Source organism: Canariomyces notabilis (genome assembly GCF_033297395.1).
Source record: "Canariomyces notabilis strain CBS 508.74 unplaced genomic scaffold N656scaffold_3, whole genome shotgun sequence".
Taxonomy (NCBI): domain Eukaryota; kingdom Fungi; phylum Ascomycota; class Sordariomycetes; order Sordariales; family Chaetomiaceae; genus Canariomyces; species Canariomyces notabilis.
The window spans coordinates 317440-332863 of record NW_027041825.1 but is presented as its reverse complement, the minus strand read 5'-3'; the positions used below and the strand labels follow the sequence as shown (position 1 = coordinate 332863).

At 54.0% G+C, this 15424-nt stretch overlaps 7 protein-coding genes across 7 annotated transcripts; 4 read left to right on the top strand and 3 right to left on the bottom strand.

Moving 5' to 3' along the window:
- Positions 1 to 1855: 1855 nt before the first annotated feature.
- On the bottom strand, positions 1856 to 2695 carry N656DRAFT_775450 (uncharacterized protein). The gene has a single exon (XM_064814444.1). It carries the CDS (start codon positions 2202 to 2204, stop codon positions 1863 to 1865), a length of 342 nt encoding a protein of 113 aa, XP_064673122.1. The 5' UTR covers positions 2205 to 2695; the 3' UTR covers positions 1856 to 1862.
- N656DRAFT_384968 (uncharacterized protein) lies at positions 2649 to 3888 on the bottom strand. Its single transcript, XM_064809471.1, has one exon. The coding sequence runs from the start codon at positions 3631 to 3633 to the stop codon at positions 2977 to 2979; it is 657 nt and encodes a 218-aa protein (XP_064673121.1). The 5' UTR covers positions 3634 to 3888; the 3' UTR covers positions 2649 to 2976.
- A 34-nt stretch (positions 3889 to 3922) lies between these two features.
- On the bottom strand, positions 3923 to 5134 carry N656DRAFT_385227 (uncharacterized protein). The gene is made up of 2 exons (XM_064809472.1): positions 5068 to 5134; positions 3923 to 4966 (listed from the first exon to the last, which is right to left on the bottom strand). The coding sequence occupies exon 2, from the start codon at positions 4824 to 4826 to the stop codon at positions 4212 to 4214; it is 615 nt and encodes a 204-aa protein (XP_064673120.1). The 5' UTR covers positions 4827 to 4966; positions 5068 to 5134; the 3' UTR covers positions 3923 to 4211.
- A 1010-nt stretch (positions 5135 to 6144) lies between these two features.
- Positions 6145 to 7651, top strand: N656DRAFT_384825 (uncharacterized protein). The gene is made up of 3 exons (XM_064809469.1): positions 6145 to 6290; positions 6357 to 6720; positions 6774 to 7651. Exons 2-3 carry the CDS (start codon positions 6484 to 6486, stop codon positions 7257 to 7259), a joined length of 723 nt encoding a protein of 240 aa, XP_064673119.1. The 5' UTR covers positions 6145 to 6290; positions 6357 to 6483; the 3' UTR covers positions 7260 to 7651.
- N656DRAFT_384904 (uncharacterized protein) lies at positions 7253 to 8052 on the top strand. Its single transcript, XM_064809470.1, has 2 exons — positions 7253 to 7840; positions 7953 to 8052. The coding sequence occupies exon 1, from the start codon at positions 7370 to 7372 to the stop codon at positions 7835 to 7837; it is 468 nt and encodes a 155-aa protein (XP_064673118.1). The 5' UTR covers positions 7253 to 7369; the 3' UTR covers positions 7838 to 7840; positions 7953 to 8052.
- A 1541-nt stretch (positions 8053 to 9593) lies between these two features.
- On the top strand, positions 9594 to 11422 carry N656DRAFT_787264 (uncharacterized protein; the record flags this gene model as incomplete). Its single annotated transcript, XM_064816589.1, has 3 exons — positions 9594 to 9824; positions 9880 to 10859; positions 10939 to 11422. 3 exons carry the CDS (start codon positions 9594 to 9596, stop codon positions 11420 to 11422), a joined length of 1695 nt encoding a protein of 564 aa, XP_064673117.1.
- Positions 11423 to 13372: 1950 nt separating this feature from the next.
- N656DRAFT_702975 (uncharacterized protein) lies at positions 13373 to 15338 on the top strand (the record flags this gene model as incomplete). Its single annotated transcript, XM_064811068.1, has 11 exons — positions 13373 to 13502; positions 13574 to 13627; positions 13718 to 13857; positions 13990 to 14019; positions 14080 to 14155; positions 14217 to 14253; positions 14317 to 14407; positions 14488 to 14524; positions 14584 to 14707; positions 14754 to 14824; positions 14896 to 15338. 11 exons carry the CDS (start codon positions 13373 to 13375, stop codon positions 15336 to 15338), a joined length of 1233 nt encoding a protein of 410 aa, XP_064673116.1.
- Positions 15339 to 15424: the final 86 nt, after the last annotated feature.

The following is a 15424-nucleotide window of genomic DNA, read 5'->3' as shown; positions in this document are numbered from 1 at the left end:
TTTGCCTATAGGGGCGGCTGATTCATGGGCGCCCGGTCTCGGGCGCCTCCTAAGCAATCCGATCCGACCTCTGTCGCGCGCAAGAGGGCCCTCACGACTCCGTCCGAACTTCGCACACAGCTTTGCCTGCAGCGGAGCCCTGAAGTCTAAGGCTCCGTGGCCGGGGTTTCGGTGCTGTTCCGATATCGTTTAGAAGGTCCGCTGGCCAGACAACCTCGATGGTGCAGGCGACTGTTGGTAAGCAACTGCCGGAGGTTTCGAAGGTGGCAGAAGAATGTTAACTGTCAGTCGGAGCCGGGTGAGAGTCGAGGTACAGGATGCAGTCGGATGAGGAACGCGTGGATAAAGTTAACGGGGGCTGGGAGTGTTGAAGGTATCCTCAGAGGTGCGCAGAGGAAGATGGAAAAAGGGGTATGACTATCCACTGAACGAAGCTAATATCCCCTTCAGACGGGGCTTCTGAGACGGTAGCTTTTCTCCAAGGCGTGGCCCGTGTATTGACAATAGACATCAAGCTGATTGGTGCTTCCTGGACAGCCACCCACCAATGAACGAGGGATAAGACAGACCGAGGAAGGTAGACGACAACAGAGAGAAGCGTGATCGGATAGATACGTCGATTAGACCTAGTTGACGGAGTGCTGGTGCTTGCGGGGAACAGAGTGCGTCTTCTCCATAGCCATCGTCTCCTCAGGCGGCAGAAAGAAGACAGCGGGCAGGGAAGAGGCCTGATGATGCAGACTGACGACCGGGATGGAGAAGAAAAATAAAATTCTGTTCGATGACGGCGTGCCTGCCCAGCCTGGCTCTCAGAGGATGTGGGGGACTGAACCAGGGTCCAGGGCACACAAATCGCAGATACAACCGGGAAGACGAGGGCTTTAAAGACGGGATACTATGAACGACATCCATCCGGGAGTGTACAGGCCTTCTGCACCTTGTGTTGATGGCAAAGCGAGAGGTGGACAGACCGGGGAGGGGGTGTAAGGCAGGGGGTTAAGGAGGGAGCGGATGTAGTAGAATGTTGAGTCCAGAGAAACAGCTTAAAGGTGTGCAAGAAAGGCTACAGGACTTGGGGAAATGCTAAACAATGGCTCCTGGGCTATGTGTACAGTACTGTAGGGCATGGGCAGTGCCTGGCAGCGTCCAGCCAGGGGTCTTTTGGAGGTACTTACGGGGCCGTACCGCCCCAGTTGCCAAACGCCTGGCTCTTCGGGAAGAGGCGCCCTGTCAGATACCGCCTACTCATGAGAAGGCAACGATCGTGCTTCCGGACAGAACAGAGCCAGTTCAGTTGGGCTTGGGGCGATTTTTCTCGAAATACATCTCTTGGGTTGCCATCTGAACGGCCGGGACCGGGTTCGGCTCCGGAAAGCCTGGCGGGATATATAAGACCCTGTCATAGTTCGGGAGTCCCAGATGACTGCCATAAGCGGCCAGTCGATGGGTATCATTCCGCAAGAAATAACTTTCGAGGTTTTGGCAGTAGCTCTCTCTGCAGCGTCAGACCGCCTTATTGAACTCGGCTCGGTGAGAGTCATGGGGGTTGCAAAGAGAATTGGATGTCAAGAGACAAGACTCCAGCAGCAAAAACATGATTGAGAGGCCGTTAGGCATGGCCACGACGTCGTGCATGTCCGCTGATGATCTGTTTTATTAGCATTGTTTAATTCGATGAAATGCCGTGTTTATGGCGCAGTCGTTCCCACTGCGTGTAGACAATGGGGGCCTGGTAAAGCCCTGCAGCGGCAGAAGAAACCTACAGGAGGGGTCGGAGCGCCTGCGAGTGGTTGGGTTGAAATTCTCCATGAGTGTTGGGCTCGACCGGTCTCTCTTCTCTTTTCTTCAATGCCCTTCCTCCCCTAACTAACCCCCACGAACGGCAACACCTTTGAAGCCACCGGCCCGTCAACCATCGAGTGGTCCTGGCAGCGGACGGTACTACACGTAACAGCGACAGGAACTGCTATGGACGCCCGTGTGCAAAGCATAGCAAAGGCATCATCAGCCAAGTCGTCACAGCGCCCGCAGCGTCTGCCAACATGATCCAACCTTTTGTCTTGAACGAAACTAGCATTGCCTGGCCTCGTCGATCTTCTTGATGGAGGGTTGGCGGACGTGGAGAAACCGGGGATCGAGACCGCCACGAATAAGAAGCCACAGCCGAGAAAAACGCCTGGGGCTCCCAAGGAGTTTGAAACCATCTTGGCAAACCGATGGGGCTCGATCGGAACCAAACCGGGGTAGGCATAACTCAGTGGGAGGCAGGGGTTTTGGGAAGGGCCAAGGGAGACAATGATGAGAGGGGTCCATGCCTCGATTCGAGATTCGCACCCTGCTCACAGTGGATGTTTGTAGGTTCGACAATTGGGTTGACAATCTTGCATCGTCCGAGCTCAGACGTCACTGATGCAGGACGCCAAGGCGCATCAACACATTTAAACATCGCTAGATCTGACCGGCCAACAATGCAATGAGAAGAGAAACGAGAAGGATAGGGCCATCAAGGTACTGGTTGACGATGATGCAAGGAGTATCGAGGGGTACGGTATGAAAAGGGGCGGAAACGTTAAAGGCTCGCTTCGATCCGCCTCTACCCAGAAACTGCCATCCTTCGGCTCGCGCTTTTGGGTCCGGGTTTGCGTATTTTGATGTACATGGGTTTCTGGGGTCTGAGCCGCATCGCCGCTTTGGGGGCACAACCAGCTCGTCATGCCAGCGAGTCTCGGTTGATAGATGATTTGCGCATCTGAATTTATTTTTGAACCTCTGTGCGCGAGACTGCGTCTGTTCGCTGCCCTGGTCCGGGGGCGAACCCGGACGTTGATGCAACCAGGACGAGCGAGTCGAAGCCGGGGGAGAGCATTGTTTGCATGATATACGGGAGCATAAGCCTCGAAAAAGCGACCTCGATTGAGGCTGGACTGATGAACCGCTGCAACACTCCAAACGCAAGACAAACAAGGGGCGAAAGTATTAGTGTAGTCGTAGTCGTCGGTGGATCTGGAAATGCAGACGGCGACTCGCTCGGCAGGGCCGCCGTCTGTGCAGGCCCGGAACTTGTCCCACGCCAGCCCACTTCATACAGTCTTTGTCAGATGTCGCTTGTCTGGACATGCGTTTGGCGACCAAAAAAATCACCAACAATGAAGATTCTCGGGGGGCAGCTCGGGCCCGCCTTAGAACAAAGGCGACACCGCCTTGGATTATCAATACCGGCATGACATAGTTCAGGCCAGCCAGCGTTGCTTCCCCAGACATTTGAGCCGACGAACTGGCGGTCAATCCTGCACTGTTTCTCCGCCCGCACCAAGGATCAGGGTTGTTGCCAGGAAGGAGCATCATGGCAAGCCGATCATGAATCGCGCGCTGTTCCGTATTCCAAAATTCTCCGGTCAAGATATTGCTCGGCTGGCTGCAAGTTACTGACTTACCCAGCCCACGAACCATCCTCCTCCTCCTCCAGACCAGGACAGCCTCGCAGTTCTCGGACACCTCGGATATCATTCGTCTAACCACTGCTTCGATTTCTTCCTTCCTAACCCGGATGCCTTGAAGCCCAATCCTGTGTTGACACACCCGTCGACGCTGGATAAAGCATGCTAAGCCACAGCTCTGTGCAGCCCGAATCATGCTTTTTGTCCCAACCTGCCTTCTGAGATATAGCTGACTGAGTGAGAATACCTCGGCAGGTTGGGCCCTCAGATGGCCGGAACATCATACAGTCATTCCGGCTTCTCCGCTACATTGATACACGGACTCCATATACCGCATAGCCGCACCGCTGCATCTCTCTGTGATAAGGCGGCAGCTGGGCGGAAGCAACCTACGAGATGCCTGGCGGAAACAGGCATGTGCTGAGCTGTATCATTCTCAGCGTATCTGTCGGCGTCGCCGTCCGATTAGGGTAGCAAACGTTATCCCGATGAACGCGCCTGTTGGGTCTGAACCAGGTATGTATCATAATCTGCGACATTGTACCAAGCAAATTGCTTGTGTTGGCTGAATCACGCTGTTTCCCGGTTACCGGCCGTGTCGTCTGTCGAAAAATCAAAACGGACGCCAAGTCAAGTGAGATGAACTGCATGTGTGTCGTCGCTCCTCCCTGCTGCCAGGGCACACTCGAACCTATGCGCGCAGCGCGTCCAATGGTTTTCCTTTCAAGCTCATCTTGCCTTCGGTACTCTGCTGGGACTATTGGATAGCGATGGCTAGGTCCGGCAGGTGCCAGTACACCCCAGGGCCAAAGGGGCAAACGGATTCATTAACTCGTAGCCGTGGAAGGAGGTTCTGTTGGCCTCGCATAGAGCTTGCCTGGCACCCCCACTGTGCGATCTCTTCAGTATCCTCTTCTCTGCTGGCTGCCGGTAGGCGTGCATGCACGGCTGCCAACCCTGGAGTTTGAATGAGACTCGACCAAGAGCAATGACTCTCGTCGACGTCATGCTTCTCACACACGCGGACAAAACCAATGCGAGTGGACTGAATAGGTAGTCTGGGCTGGCTCGGCTGGCTTCTAGCAATACCAGGCGCAGAACAGCGTTCGATCGCAGCCGCGTCAGTCGTCGTGGGTAGGGGCGTGGTTGGGTAGATGGGCCAGAGCTGCTCGGGGTCGTAGGTACTTCACTGTGCACTTGGGTTGCTTCCCCACAGTCTGGCGAGGCGATACAGACACGCCCCGGGCTAACTGGGCCGAAAGAAACCCGGTCAGAACTGGCCTCGAGGATGCGTGGAAGTGATTTCGAGACGATACAGGCGGAGATTGTCCCGCTACCCAACGTGGCGGTGAACGGCACAGGAACAGATCTTGGGTAGCAAGCATGCATATCATCTGTCACCCGACAATTGTGACCATGCCTGTCCCTGTCACCTTGACAGCCACCCCGAGGACAGACAGGTGCAACAAAGTATAGCAAGACGTCGCCTCGCTGCCGCGACGGAGTTTGAGAAGTAAGCACTCAAATTTCTGCAGACCTGGCTCGAGGTCAATTGCGTAGTAGTGTTTGTTGGCTTGTGATAACGAGCGGTTAGGAATAATGGGCGCTGGTCTGCGGGAGACAAACGGACCTGAGACAATGGCATTTGGCCCAACGTATCATGTATACTGTATAGCGTATACCGCTGAGGTGGCGGCAACGATTGCCGCGACGTGTTTGATGCGGGCCGAGAGGGGCAGACACACTGCATCGCAGAGTCCAAGGGCTCGGAGGGAAATCAACAGGGGGGAGAAGAATGGCTTGTCAGTTGTTTCACCCTCATCCCCATTGTCCAGCCGTTTGCAGAACCACGCCGGGCACGGCGGGTCGCACCGAAGGGTAGTGTTCGGGTTCGGGCAGCGACCTCAAGTGCTGGATCCCGTCGGAACCAAATGACGAGTCGCCGATGAATGCTTCTTTGGGCCAATCGTCTTTGTGCGGGGGCGTTTGACCTTCAGGTTGCCGCGAAATCTCATGTTTGACTGCATCGATGCTGCTGTGACAAGCTGGTCCTGCGGATTCCCAATGACATGGTTCCTGACTGCAAACGGGCGATGACCCAATCGAAGCTTTGGATCGAACATTCGAGCGTCCCGTCGTTTCCGTCGTGAACACGCCCCTGCCCTGGCAATGGGCCGGCTACGTACTGTACTGTCCTTCGTACCAGACCAATTCGCCCGGCTGTTCAAGTCGCTGAGGTCAACTCGTGAGAATCGGTGCGACCGACTATCTGATGAGTTCGCAGTTGGCCAGTCTAATGTTGCTGTCGGGAGAAAGGCATTCTTTGGTCAGGAGAAGAACCATGGAGGTGAGCTAAACTAAAACGGCAGGAAGCTACCACAGCACGTAAGGTAAGCTCGGTATCCGTAAGGTATTTCCCTATTCCATGTTGATATCCGTATTAATTACTGCTAATGGTTTAGCCGACAGTAACGTACGTAATTACATACATTCATAGGCGCAACCTCAGGAGCAATGGAAAGCCACTTGTGGCTAAGCCGCTGGCAAACCTAAGGACGCAGGCAGCAGGGGACCACTGCAGTGGACCAGTGGTAACCTTATGGGGCCCATCTTGCAAGGCAACCATCCAGATTGCTACATGTTATTGCTTTGGCAGTCACGACGGTGGGAGGGCATTCACTGCACCCTTCCGCGACCTTTGTCCCTGAACCGGCCGGCGCCGTCGTCTCGATAAGGAAGAGCAGTCTTTTGTCCGCTTCGGAAATTCTCACCAGAAACACAGGATTCTGGAGGTGAATAAGAAACTCTCGTTCACTTGCCTAAACGTCTCTCCCGTCTTGGGATATCGGCCCGGTAAGAGCGAGTATACGCAGGATAGCAACCAGGACGCGAGTTTCGATTGACCCTTGCAGGTCATAGGTATCATCACGATCCTGTAACAACCTTACTCCCGTTTTGGGTCATAGTCTCCAAGTATCTCGGGGAGAGGACCCGAAGATCTGTCCGACTCCGAGGCTCCAACGCACACTACTGGATACCGCTTGCCATGGCAGACGTGCCCCTTTACGTAGTCTCCGACTACTCTTCTTCCGAGAGACGGATCACGCCATCGTGGTCAATCTCCCAACTCAAGGGTAAACTCGAACATGTCACCGGTATCCCTCCTTCTTGCCAGAAAATCTTCCTCAAGACGCCATCAAGCGAAAAAATCCCGGTCGAGGCTCCAGATGAGGACTCTACCGGCCTGTCCGAGTTCCCACTCGTGCCTTACGCTGAACTACAGGTGAGTGAGGCCGTTCGCCAGCATAATACTCCCTTGCTGACCAACAACACCAGATCACGGACACCCGACCTCCATCGGCAAGACCTAACTTCTCAAACACTGCTGGTTTCGACAAATTTGTGTTGCCAGAGGAAGAATACGAGAAGAAGACGGACTCTGTGCTAGCCTGGAAGAAGGCCCAAAAGCTTGGGCGCTTCGACCCCAATGCGCCAAGTCATGAGCAAGCCAAGATTGATGCTATCGCCCAGGAGATTGTCTCCCGTGGCATCAGCGTTGGGAAACGGTGCAGGATTGGCCAGGACGACGCCAGACGAGGAGAGATAATGTATGTCGGCGACGTCAAGGAGATTCCCGGTGTGGGTGCTTGGGTGGGCGTCCAGCTGGATGAGCCAGTTGGCAAGAACGACGGAAGCATTGGAGGAACGCGTTACTGGGGTGAAAAGTCAGAACTCAAACGCGGCGTTTTCGTGAGACCGGAGCGAGTAGAGGTTGGGGATTTTCCTGTTCTTGACGATCTCGAGGACATGGAGGAGATTTGAATCCTGCTGCCAATCAGCGCTTGCATCAAACCATACGACTCTTTTGGTCTTTTCTCGTCCAGTGAGGATGGCTTAGCCCGTTACCAGGGCAGCTGGACGTAGACCAACCGATGGGTGCGGTGGACGCCAGAAAGGCTTCGAAGCGCACGTCAATGGGTTCCTGGAAGTTTTCCCCTCTCCACGGTATCGAGATATGGTTCAAGCGTCAGCGTACCACTGTGCTCTCCTTGCATAACCTACTGAAACCGAGCATCCAGTTTGCCCACCGTCCTGATCCTTCTCAAATCTCCAGGATTGGGTCACCATTTTATCCTCTCTCATCGCCCAGAAAAGAGCAGAGTGGTAGGAGTCCGCCGAAGAGCACCGATGGTAACACATGGATATGTTTAGACGCTGCGACACGCAGGCTCAGGGCGCTTTGGGAGGGGATTTCAACACAATTAAACCTGGACCATTACACACGGTGGTATGGTTTCCAGAATGACGGCTCAGGTACATACCATGCATTTAGCCGCATCACCAGGGCTAGACCTGTCGCAGGACGTGCGTACTGTGACACTCCACGTGTGAGCCCCTGACAGGTGAGTCTCCTCCACTTGGAATGTGCTTGTGTATTATTCCTAGGCTGGGCCCTATACCTACACTTACACCTCAATGACAGCTGTTCAGCTAACGTTACTGCGCGGTCGGCAGCTACTCTGCGCGGTTGGATATCAAATGACTTATTCCATTGTTAAGAGCTTCAGAAAATCCCTGCTGTCACTCTCCTGCCTTATGAAGCACAGTCAGCAGGCTCACAGCAAGGTTCAGTGCCTGAGACTCGATCGTCGATCACGATATGGATAAGTCGGCGGCGTTTCCATGAAAATTCCGAGCTTGCAGAAACATAGCTACGATGCCAAACAATGGTGTCCATATTGACAGGGCTCTTGTGTGGCTGGGAACCACCTGTGCTGGGCCTTGCTACTCTCGATGCATGATTGCCGTTTGCACAGGCACAAAACCGAAAATCAGAAAATGGGTTCACCGGGGAAGTGCCGAGGTTGAGCGCAGTGTGGTCGCAGCGCAGCTGAGTATCACCGTCTCATATTGCTTTGTCCCTTGCTCGGGAGCGCACAGCGGTGTGTCCGAGTCCGCAGGGCGACTGACGTTGTCGACACTCTCCTCCGAAGCACGACATACGCCAAGAGCAGATGACAACTTAAGTCAATGAAACTAGGTGACTTTCTTTGCAGGACGTCACCACAGACTGATGCAGGTCTAAAGGACGGTGCAGTGCTACGTACATACCCACAGCTGGAGGTATATACTACCTTAGTAGTGTAGAGAGAAGATGCCGCATCCAGTGGTTTGCTCTGTAGCGCATGACGATGCAGCAGTGCATAGCACGAGCGCCGGGGACACTAAAACATATCCAAAACGCACCCATCTACCGACTGAAGCACCCTCCCGTCCTCCCCAAGCATTGGGGTTCTGCAATATAATCAGCGACTAAGGTAGGTCGTAGGCTTCCCCGTTTTTCTACCTCGAATTGAGCAGCAAGTCTCATTCGGTTTCTTGCTGCGCATCCGTGGACGGTCTGGACTCTGGTGTCTGAGAATAAGTATGTAGGTAATTTACTGTATTGTCTTGTATGGACACACCCAGCTTGGGGATTCAGCCATCGTTGAAAGACCCTTTCTAGTCCCGAGTTATTAGGTAGGTAGTCAAGTGTTCGTACATGGCGTACCTAGTGTACAGAACCTGAAGTAACTTCGGAGTGCAGGTTGTAGTGTAAACGGAGGCTGTCCTGTGACAGCTGTTAGTGTTCCATGTGCTAGTTGTTGCAATTCCCTACGGCAGCTTCCGAGCGGTTGTTAGGTAGCCGCTATGTTTGATCCTTTGCTATTAGCGCAGTGGTCTTCCAACCCTATGCCCATTCCCAGCACACTAACACCAATCAGCGCCACGCTTGTTTCCGGCCAATTGAACTCCATGCTCATTCCCCTTTCAAGGTTCTCGATCCGCAGCGAGCCTGGCAGCTCACCGCCGTCTCCGACCGACCTCAGTCTCCTTAGCATAGCTTAGCCGGCGATCAGGAACCGAGCAACCGAGAACGACAGAGACAGATGCACCCAGGGCCCTGTTTCGCTGTTCGACGTGACATGTTGAGGCTGGCCCCCGCAAAACATCGGTTCTTCCTTCCGGCCATTTCCCTTTCCGTCCCATCCCCTCCCCCCACATCAAAACTTCCCATTACAACATCGAACCGTCTTCGACCCGAATCGAAATCACCCGGAATTCTGACTCCGGCTGTAGCCCGCAGCGACGTCGACCGTCGCCGGTGCTGGAAAGATGGCTTCGTTGCAACGGCTGCTGCTCGCCTCCACCCTCTTGGTGGTGGCACTTAGGGTTAATGCCCAAGATGCCAGGATATTCTCTATCCCGGAAGCCCCGGGTTGGCAGTTGGAGTCCGGGATGCACCTCCAGCTTACTGCGCCCGAGACAGAGGCGCTGCAATTGACATACAGCGTCTACCCCCTGACCGCCCGCGCGGGCTTGAATCAATCGGACGACTTCAGAAGCGTGAGCTCCTAGCCTCTACCGTGTTCGATTTAATGGCGGCGCTAACTCAACGCAGGCAATATGGATCCGCGGAAGCCTGGTTGCGGCGGAAACTCCGGTCAACTCTGAGCGACCTCAAACGATTGTCTTTCTCAGCTGCGATCCTGACAACGCGACTGCAACAATAAACGGCTTAATGAATCAGAGGCCCAGGGCAATCCTGCTTTACAGCTTAGACGGAAATTGCTGCAGTTTGGAGGGTTCTGACTTGAGTTATACATCAATATACACCATGGCCGATTCCAATGAGGCGCGTGACACCATGAACAATACGGTCAGGGCTGGTGGGGTTCTACGAGCAACGATTTCGGGGAACGCGAACGTCACAAGCCCAGAGCCCGCTGGTGACCAACGGCAAGGGAACAACTCAGCCGTTGCAATGAGCATACTCTACAGCATCACCGGTCTTATCACATTGTTATTTCTCGTAATCATTGCGACCGGGGCAATTCGGGCCCACCGCTACCCCGAGCGGTACGGTCCCCGGTCCGGGTACGGTGGACGACCTCGGCAGAGCCGGGCAAGGGGTCTGGCTCGCGCAGTACTAGAGACATTGCCCATCGTGAAATTCGGAGATCCGGGCCCGGCAAAGCCCGATCCCGCTCTGGAGTTGGAATCCCAGCAATCGGCAACCTCACCCGACCCTGGGATGGGGACCAGGCTTTCGGCAATTCCCGAAGAGTTACAGTCCCCACAATCACCCCGAGGCGGCAACACCGCACCCATGTCGGGCGCGGTATCAAGCCAGCTCGGGACGACCGGAGTAAACACAATTGGGCATGCCACGGCCGAGGCTGCTCTTGGCACAATGGGGTTAGGAGATAAAGACGGCTCCAAAACCAACGGACCTTCCTCGGAGGACCACCTCGGCTGCCCTATCTGCACCGAAGACTTTACTGTAGGCGAGGACGTCCGAGTCCTGCCGTGCGACCACAAATTCCACCCGCCGTGTATCGACCCCTGGCTGATCAACGTTTCGGGAACATGCCCGTTATGGTAACTATCCTCCGCCCTTTCCCCTCAACCCGATGAAAATGGGAGAAAGAAAATGCTGACGATAACCCTCCGAAAATAGCCGTCTGGACCTCAGACCCCAGGATGAACAGTCCCCTTCGGGGTCCGACGCTGATGACCCCCTCCAGCTGCCCCCACCGCTGAGCTTGAACGAGTGGCACGAACACACGACCACGAGCGGCGGCGCAACGACGACGACAAACACGCAACAACGCAGACGCTCCTCCCGGCTTCTCGACCTTCACAGGTTGCGGCACGCGTCGGTTGAGGAGCGCATCGAAATCCTCAGGCGCCATCGGTCGCAGCAGCAGCTCCGGGAGCGGTCTGCTGCCGCTGCTGCTGCTGCTAACGGTGATGCTGACGGCGGAGAGGTTCATGGTAGTAGTGGGGCAGAGACGGAAGAACAGCGCGGGCGCAGGACCAGGCTAACGCATCGGTTAAAGGAACGGTTTCGTATCAGGACCAGGACCCAGACCCAGCTGGATCCGCCACCGGGCCTCCCGGGCTCGGGTGGTGGTAGTAGTACAGGCGCAGGCGCAGGGTGAGGGTCGAGTTTGCTCACCTCTCTGTGAGGAGTTTCATGCTTTGATTTGTTGCTGGGATGCTGAGTTTTCTTGGATTACTGAGGGGGTTTTTGAAGACTGGAAACGATACCCTGAACCCTAGGAGGAGTAATGGGCGGCGTAATGGTTTGGATGTCTTGATGGGGCTTGATGCTGCTGCCGTTGCCGCGCGAAAGGGTGTTGCCTCGGCTTGGATATATGGGCTATGGGTTCTGATGTGGATATGCTGGGGTAATGTGTTGTCGAGCCACGGGGACCTTCTTTTCTTGGATGAAGCTGGGTGGACTTGTTGACGCTAGACTGGCGCTGGGAGGCGGGATCGCTGCCTTGTTTTCTTCTGTTTCTTTTCTTCTTGTCTTCTCTTCTTACGAGCGCGACACCACGACACTGCACACCACGGCACGGCATAGCATTGCATTGCATGGCGTTACATTTGGGTTTCTTTTGCCTTTTCAGTCTGACGGCTTACACTAGGCCTGCATCTGCGTTCGCCATCAGGATGATGACAAGGTTCGGGGCTTTCTTTTTGGTTCGAAAATCATCGCAACCCGTATCTAGTGCGGACATCTGGGTATAGTATAGTGGTATTGTATGTACACTGCAGGAGGGAAGGTTCAGATGTAGCTATTGAGCTTGCAGAGATCTACAGGAAGGTACCTAGGTATCTAAGGTAGGGTATTGAGCAGAATACGGAGGTCCTTCAGACTGAGCACTCTTGTTGGTACTGATTCCCTAGGACCTGTGCATACGATAGCATCCGTCGTACGCTAATCGCAGCACCTGATATCAACAAGACATCCGGTGCAAGAGATGACGCTTTAGCTGTACATACATCGTCTACTACAGTTTTATACCTTATCCGTGAACATTGAATATGTACACGGTTGCGTAAACTTGTCCTTGTCGGGTCCTTTTAACCCCTTTTCCTCCCCAGACGGCGCCTGTTGGATTACAGTGCACAGTCCATCTTCACACTGCTGCTCTTTCCGCGCTCTGAGCGGAGCTGAGACCGAGCCCGGTTTCCGGCTCGTCTCCACATCGGCGGGAGTGTGATCCCCCGGAATGATCGGCACAGGGGTTGGCCCAAGGTTAACTAAACCCAATCAAGACCGCATCCGCATCCGCATCCGCATCCCAAGCAGGTTTTTTGTGACGTTACGTATCCGAACTTTGTTGTTTAGCCTTTTGGTTTTGTTTTAAATACATGATGACTCGTGTCCGCTCAACAAAACCCCCGATAGGTAGGTCCGGAGTGTTTCTTATGTTGGGAACTTTCAAACTAAACATTGGATGAAAAGATTCCCTCCCCATCGACTAGCCTGCGCTACTGTTTTATGCAGTAGCTTGAGCTTGATTTGACTGCCCCTGACGTCGCAGGTGGCTTAGATAGACAGCCAGTGGAAGACATTGCAACTGTCCCTGGCAGTGTCGATGCGAGATCTATGACGCCCAAACTGTCGGTATTCCTCTGCTTCTTCCATATCCGGGCGCTGTTACATTGAATGCATTCTTTTTTCTTTTCACGATTTCGTGGTTCGATGTGATGATCAGCTACAGCTCGATCCAGGGCTTGGGTCTGCGAAATGACATCGCCCCGTTTATCCACGAGGCGCCCTCGCCGCTGCCCACTCACATCAGGGATCATCCTTAGCTAACCCAATCTGCATGGAAGAGGTGGAGATTCGTAGAAGATGCGGTCCTCGGGTTATGGGATTTGTCGCTAACAGTCGGACGATTGCCTCCCTCCATCGCTGATGTCACTGTCGATACGGCAGGTTAAGATAACTGGCCTATCAAGTGCTATTGAACTCATTCCTGAGCATGGTAGTGAGCCCGACATAACCAAGACCACATCCCCCTTCTACTTCACCATGGTGTTCTCGAACAATATGTTCAGTAGTTGACACAATGGGACCTTCCGGCCTTCCTAGGATGGCTCTGCCTCCGCTGAATCCCCAAGATGATACTGAGGGGATTGACAGCGTCCCCGAGCCGCTGTCGGGAGTAGTCGCCAGTGTCGTCCTCGCTATGTTATCTTTTGCCACCATATCGACTTTTCTAAGTAAGAGACATTGCACTGAAACTCCAGGCGCATTTTCGTTTGGTTACTAACCTGTGATGTCCCTTCCACAGCAAAACGTTGTGTGCAAGTCCAGTCCTGGAACCGACTTGCAGCTGCGCAATGGCGTGCGTTCCTTCCTGCGCACCAATGGCTTTGTCATTCCGGCACCAGATATTGTAATTAGCGTAATTAACATTCGCATTCTGCACCTTTAGTGGTCTTCGCCATCTACATCGACTCGTTCCTATTCGTCTTCGCGACTTCAGTTCTCAAGTTCGGCTTCGGCGTTGAGTACTCGGCTTCTGCTTGTGAAGCGGCCATCCTGCTCTGTCTCACATGTTATGTGACTAGCAAGGTATTGAACCTACTTCACACTTATTGCTCTGGTTCTGAATATATGCTGACAATACTTGTTGACATTAGATTGTGCGTATCTCATCTGTTCCTATTCAGTTTTGAAGCCTTAAGCTGACTGACAGTCTGGCAGCTTGTTTACATGTTCATGGTAGAGAGAGCGGTACGGCCCTTTTAACTTTCCGGAACGAGATTGCTTCGAAGTTAGCTGACGAGGACATAGTACATAATACGGTCTGGCTACAAGACGCCGCGGCTCCGCTCTAAACTGTACATCCTGAATTCGTTCGGGGTAGGTGGTGGGTTTTCCGCAGCTTCCACCTCCCCTTTTCCACATTCATGTCCTAATCTTGCATTCAGTGGGCTACGGCGTCGTGGCGGTGCTAAACTTCATCTTGTAAACCAAAGGCCGATCCTGTCACTGCTCCTGAGTTGCCCATCCGCTGACACGACTCGGCAGTCGCATTTCGAAGATCCAGGACGGGCAGTGTATCATTGGCTTGGAGAGAGGGGCCATAATACCTCTTATAGCCTTTGACCTCCTGGTCAATGTGAGTTTCTTCTCACTGGCATCAACTGTGCCTGCTATCATTTCGACGCTGAACAGAGTTCTTAACTCAAACCCAACCAGATTTATCTCACGACTCTCTTTCTGAAACCGCTGTCCCGTATGTCCACGCTCAATACATACCCCTTGCTCCATTGTGAACCAGCTCACAGCTCGCAGAGTTCTACTCGTACAGCAGTCAACAGACGCCCTTCAGCAGACGGCTGAGAACTGTGGCGCTTCGAACCTTCATTGGGTCCATCTGCACGCTGGCAAGCAGTATCACGCAAGTCATCATGCCCATGTTCCATTCTTTTCTCTTCGCATGACGCTGACACCTGCAACTCCAGCAATTTGACCGTGTTAATGGCGCTGAACGGCGAGCGAGGCTGGCTCTGCATTTTGTGTTGCAACATTGACAGTGTGTTAATCTCAGTAGCCCCCCCTTTTCCAACTAGTAGACCACGCACACTCACAGAAAGAATAAACCAGTTCTCTTCTCCGCGATCGTAATCCAATGGGTTACCTCCCCAGACAGCGCATCCAGCTCAACAACGACAGCCAACGAGCGGCCTCCCGCAGACGTGGGGTCAGGAGGAGGTGGAGGAGTGAGACTCGCAATGACACCTCTCAAGAGGGCAACGTCGGGGACGACAACAACAGCACCATCTGGAACAGTGGCACCCTCGGGCGCAGCATCCTCGGTCACGACAGCAGTGCCGCGCGACAACAACGACGGGCCCCGCGGTGGAGACGATATTAGTCCTATTTCGAGTCCAGATCTCGAAGCTACCCCCTTCAGCAGCGCAGGAGCCGTTGGGGGCGATCCCAATGCAGATGGGAACTATTTCCCGCATGTGGCTTCGTCAGAAGCGGCGTCTATAGCCCCATCTTGCTCGAGGAAGAGATCAAGAGGGGAGTCAGTGGGCCAATAACACCCGTGTGGACGTGGGGATGAGCTACCTGGCTCTGTTACCGCGGAAGGGTTGTCCTAAGCTACCATTTAATGGGTAGGGATGTT

Bases quoted from the DNA above. Each gene is read 5' to 3' on its own strand.
- N656DRAFT_385227 (XM_064809472.1), bottom strand. From the start codon at position 4,826: ATGCATGCTTGCTACCCAAGATCTGTTCCTGTGCCGTTCACCGCCACG.
- N656DRAFT_384968 (XM_064809471.1), bottom strand. From the start codon at position 3,633: ATGATTCGGGCTGCACAGAGCTGTGGCTTAGCATGCTTTATCCAGCGT.
- N656DRAFT_384825 (XM_064809469.1), top strand. From the start codon at position 6,484: ATGGCAGACGTGCCCCTTTACGTAGTCTCCGACTACTCTTCTTCCGAG. The intron at 6,721-6,773 runs GTGAGTGAGGCC...CAACAACACCAG, and splicing joins TGCCTTACGCTGAACTACAG to ATCACGGACACCCGACCTCC.
- N656DRAFT_384904 (XM_064809470.1), top strand. From the start codon at position 7,370: ATGGGTGCGGTGGACGCCAGAAAGGCTTCGAAGCGCACGTCAATGGGT.
- N656DRAFT_775450 (XM_064814444.1), bottom strand. From the start codon at position 2,204: ATGGTTTCAAACTCCTTGGGAGCCCCAGGCGTTTTTCTCGGCTGTGGC.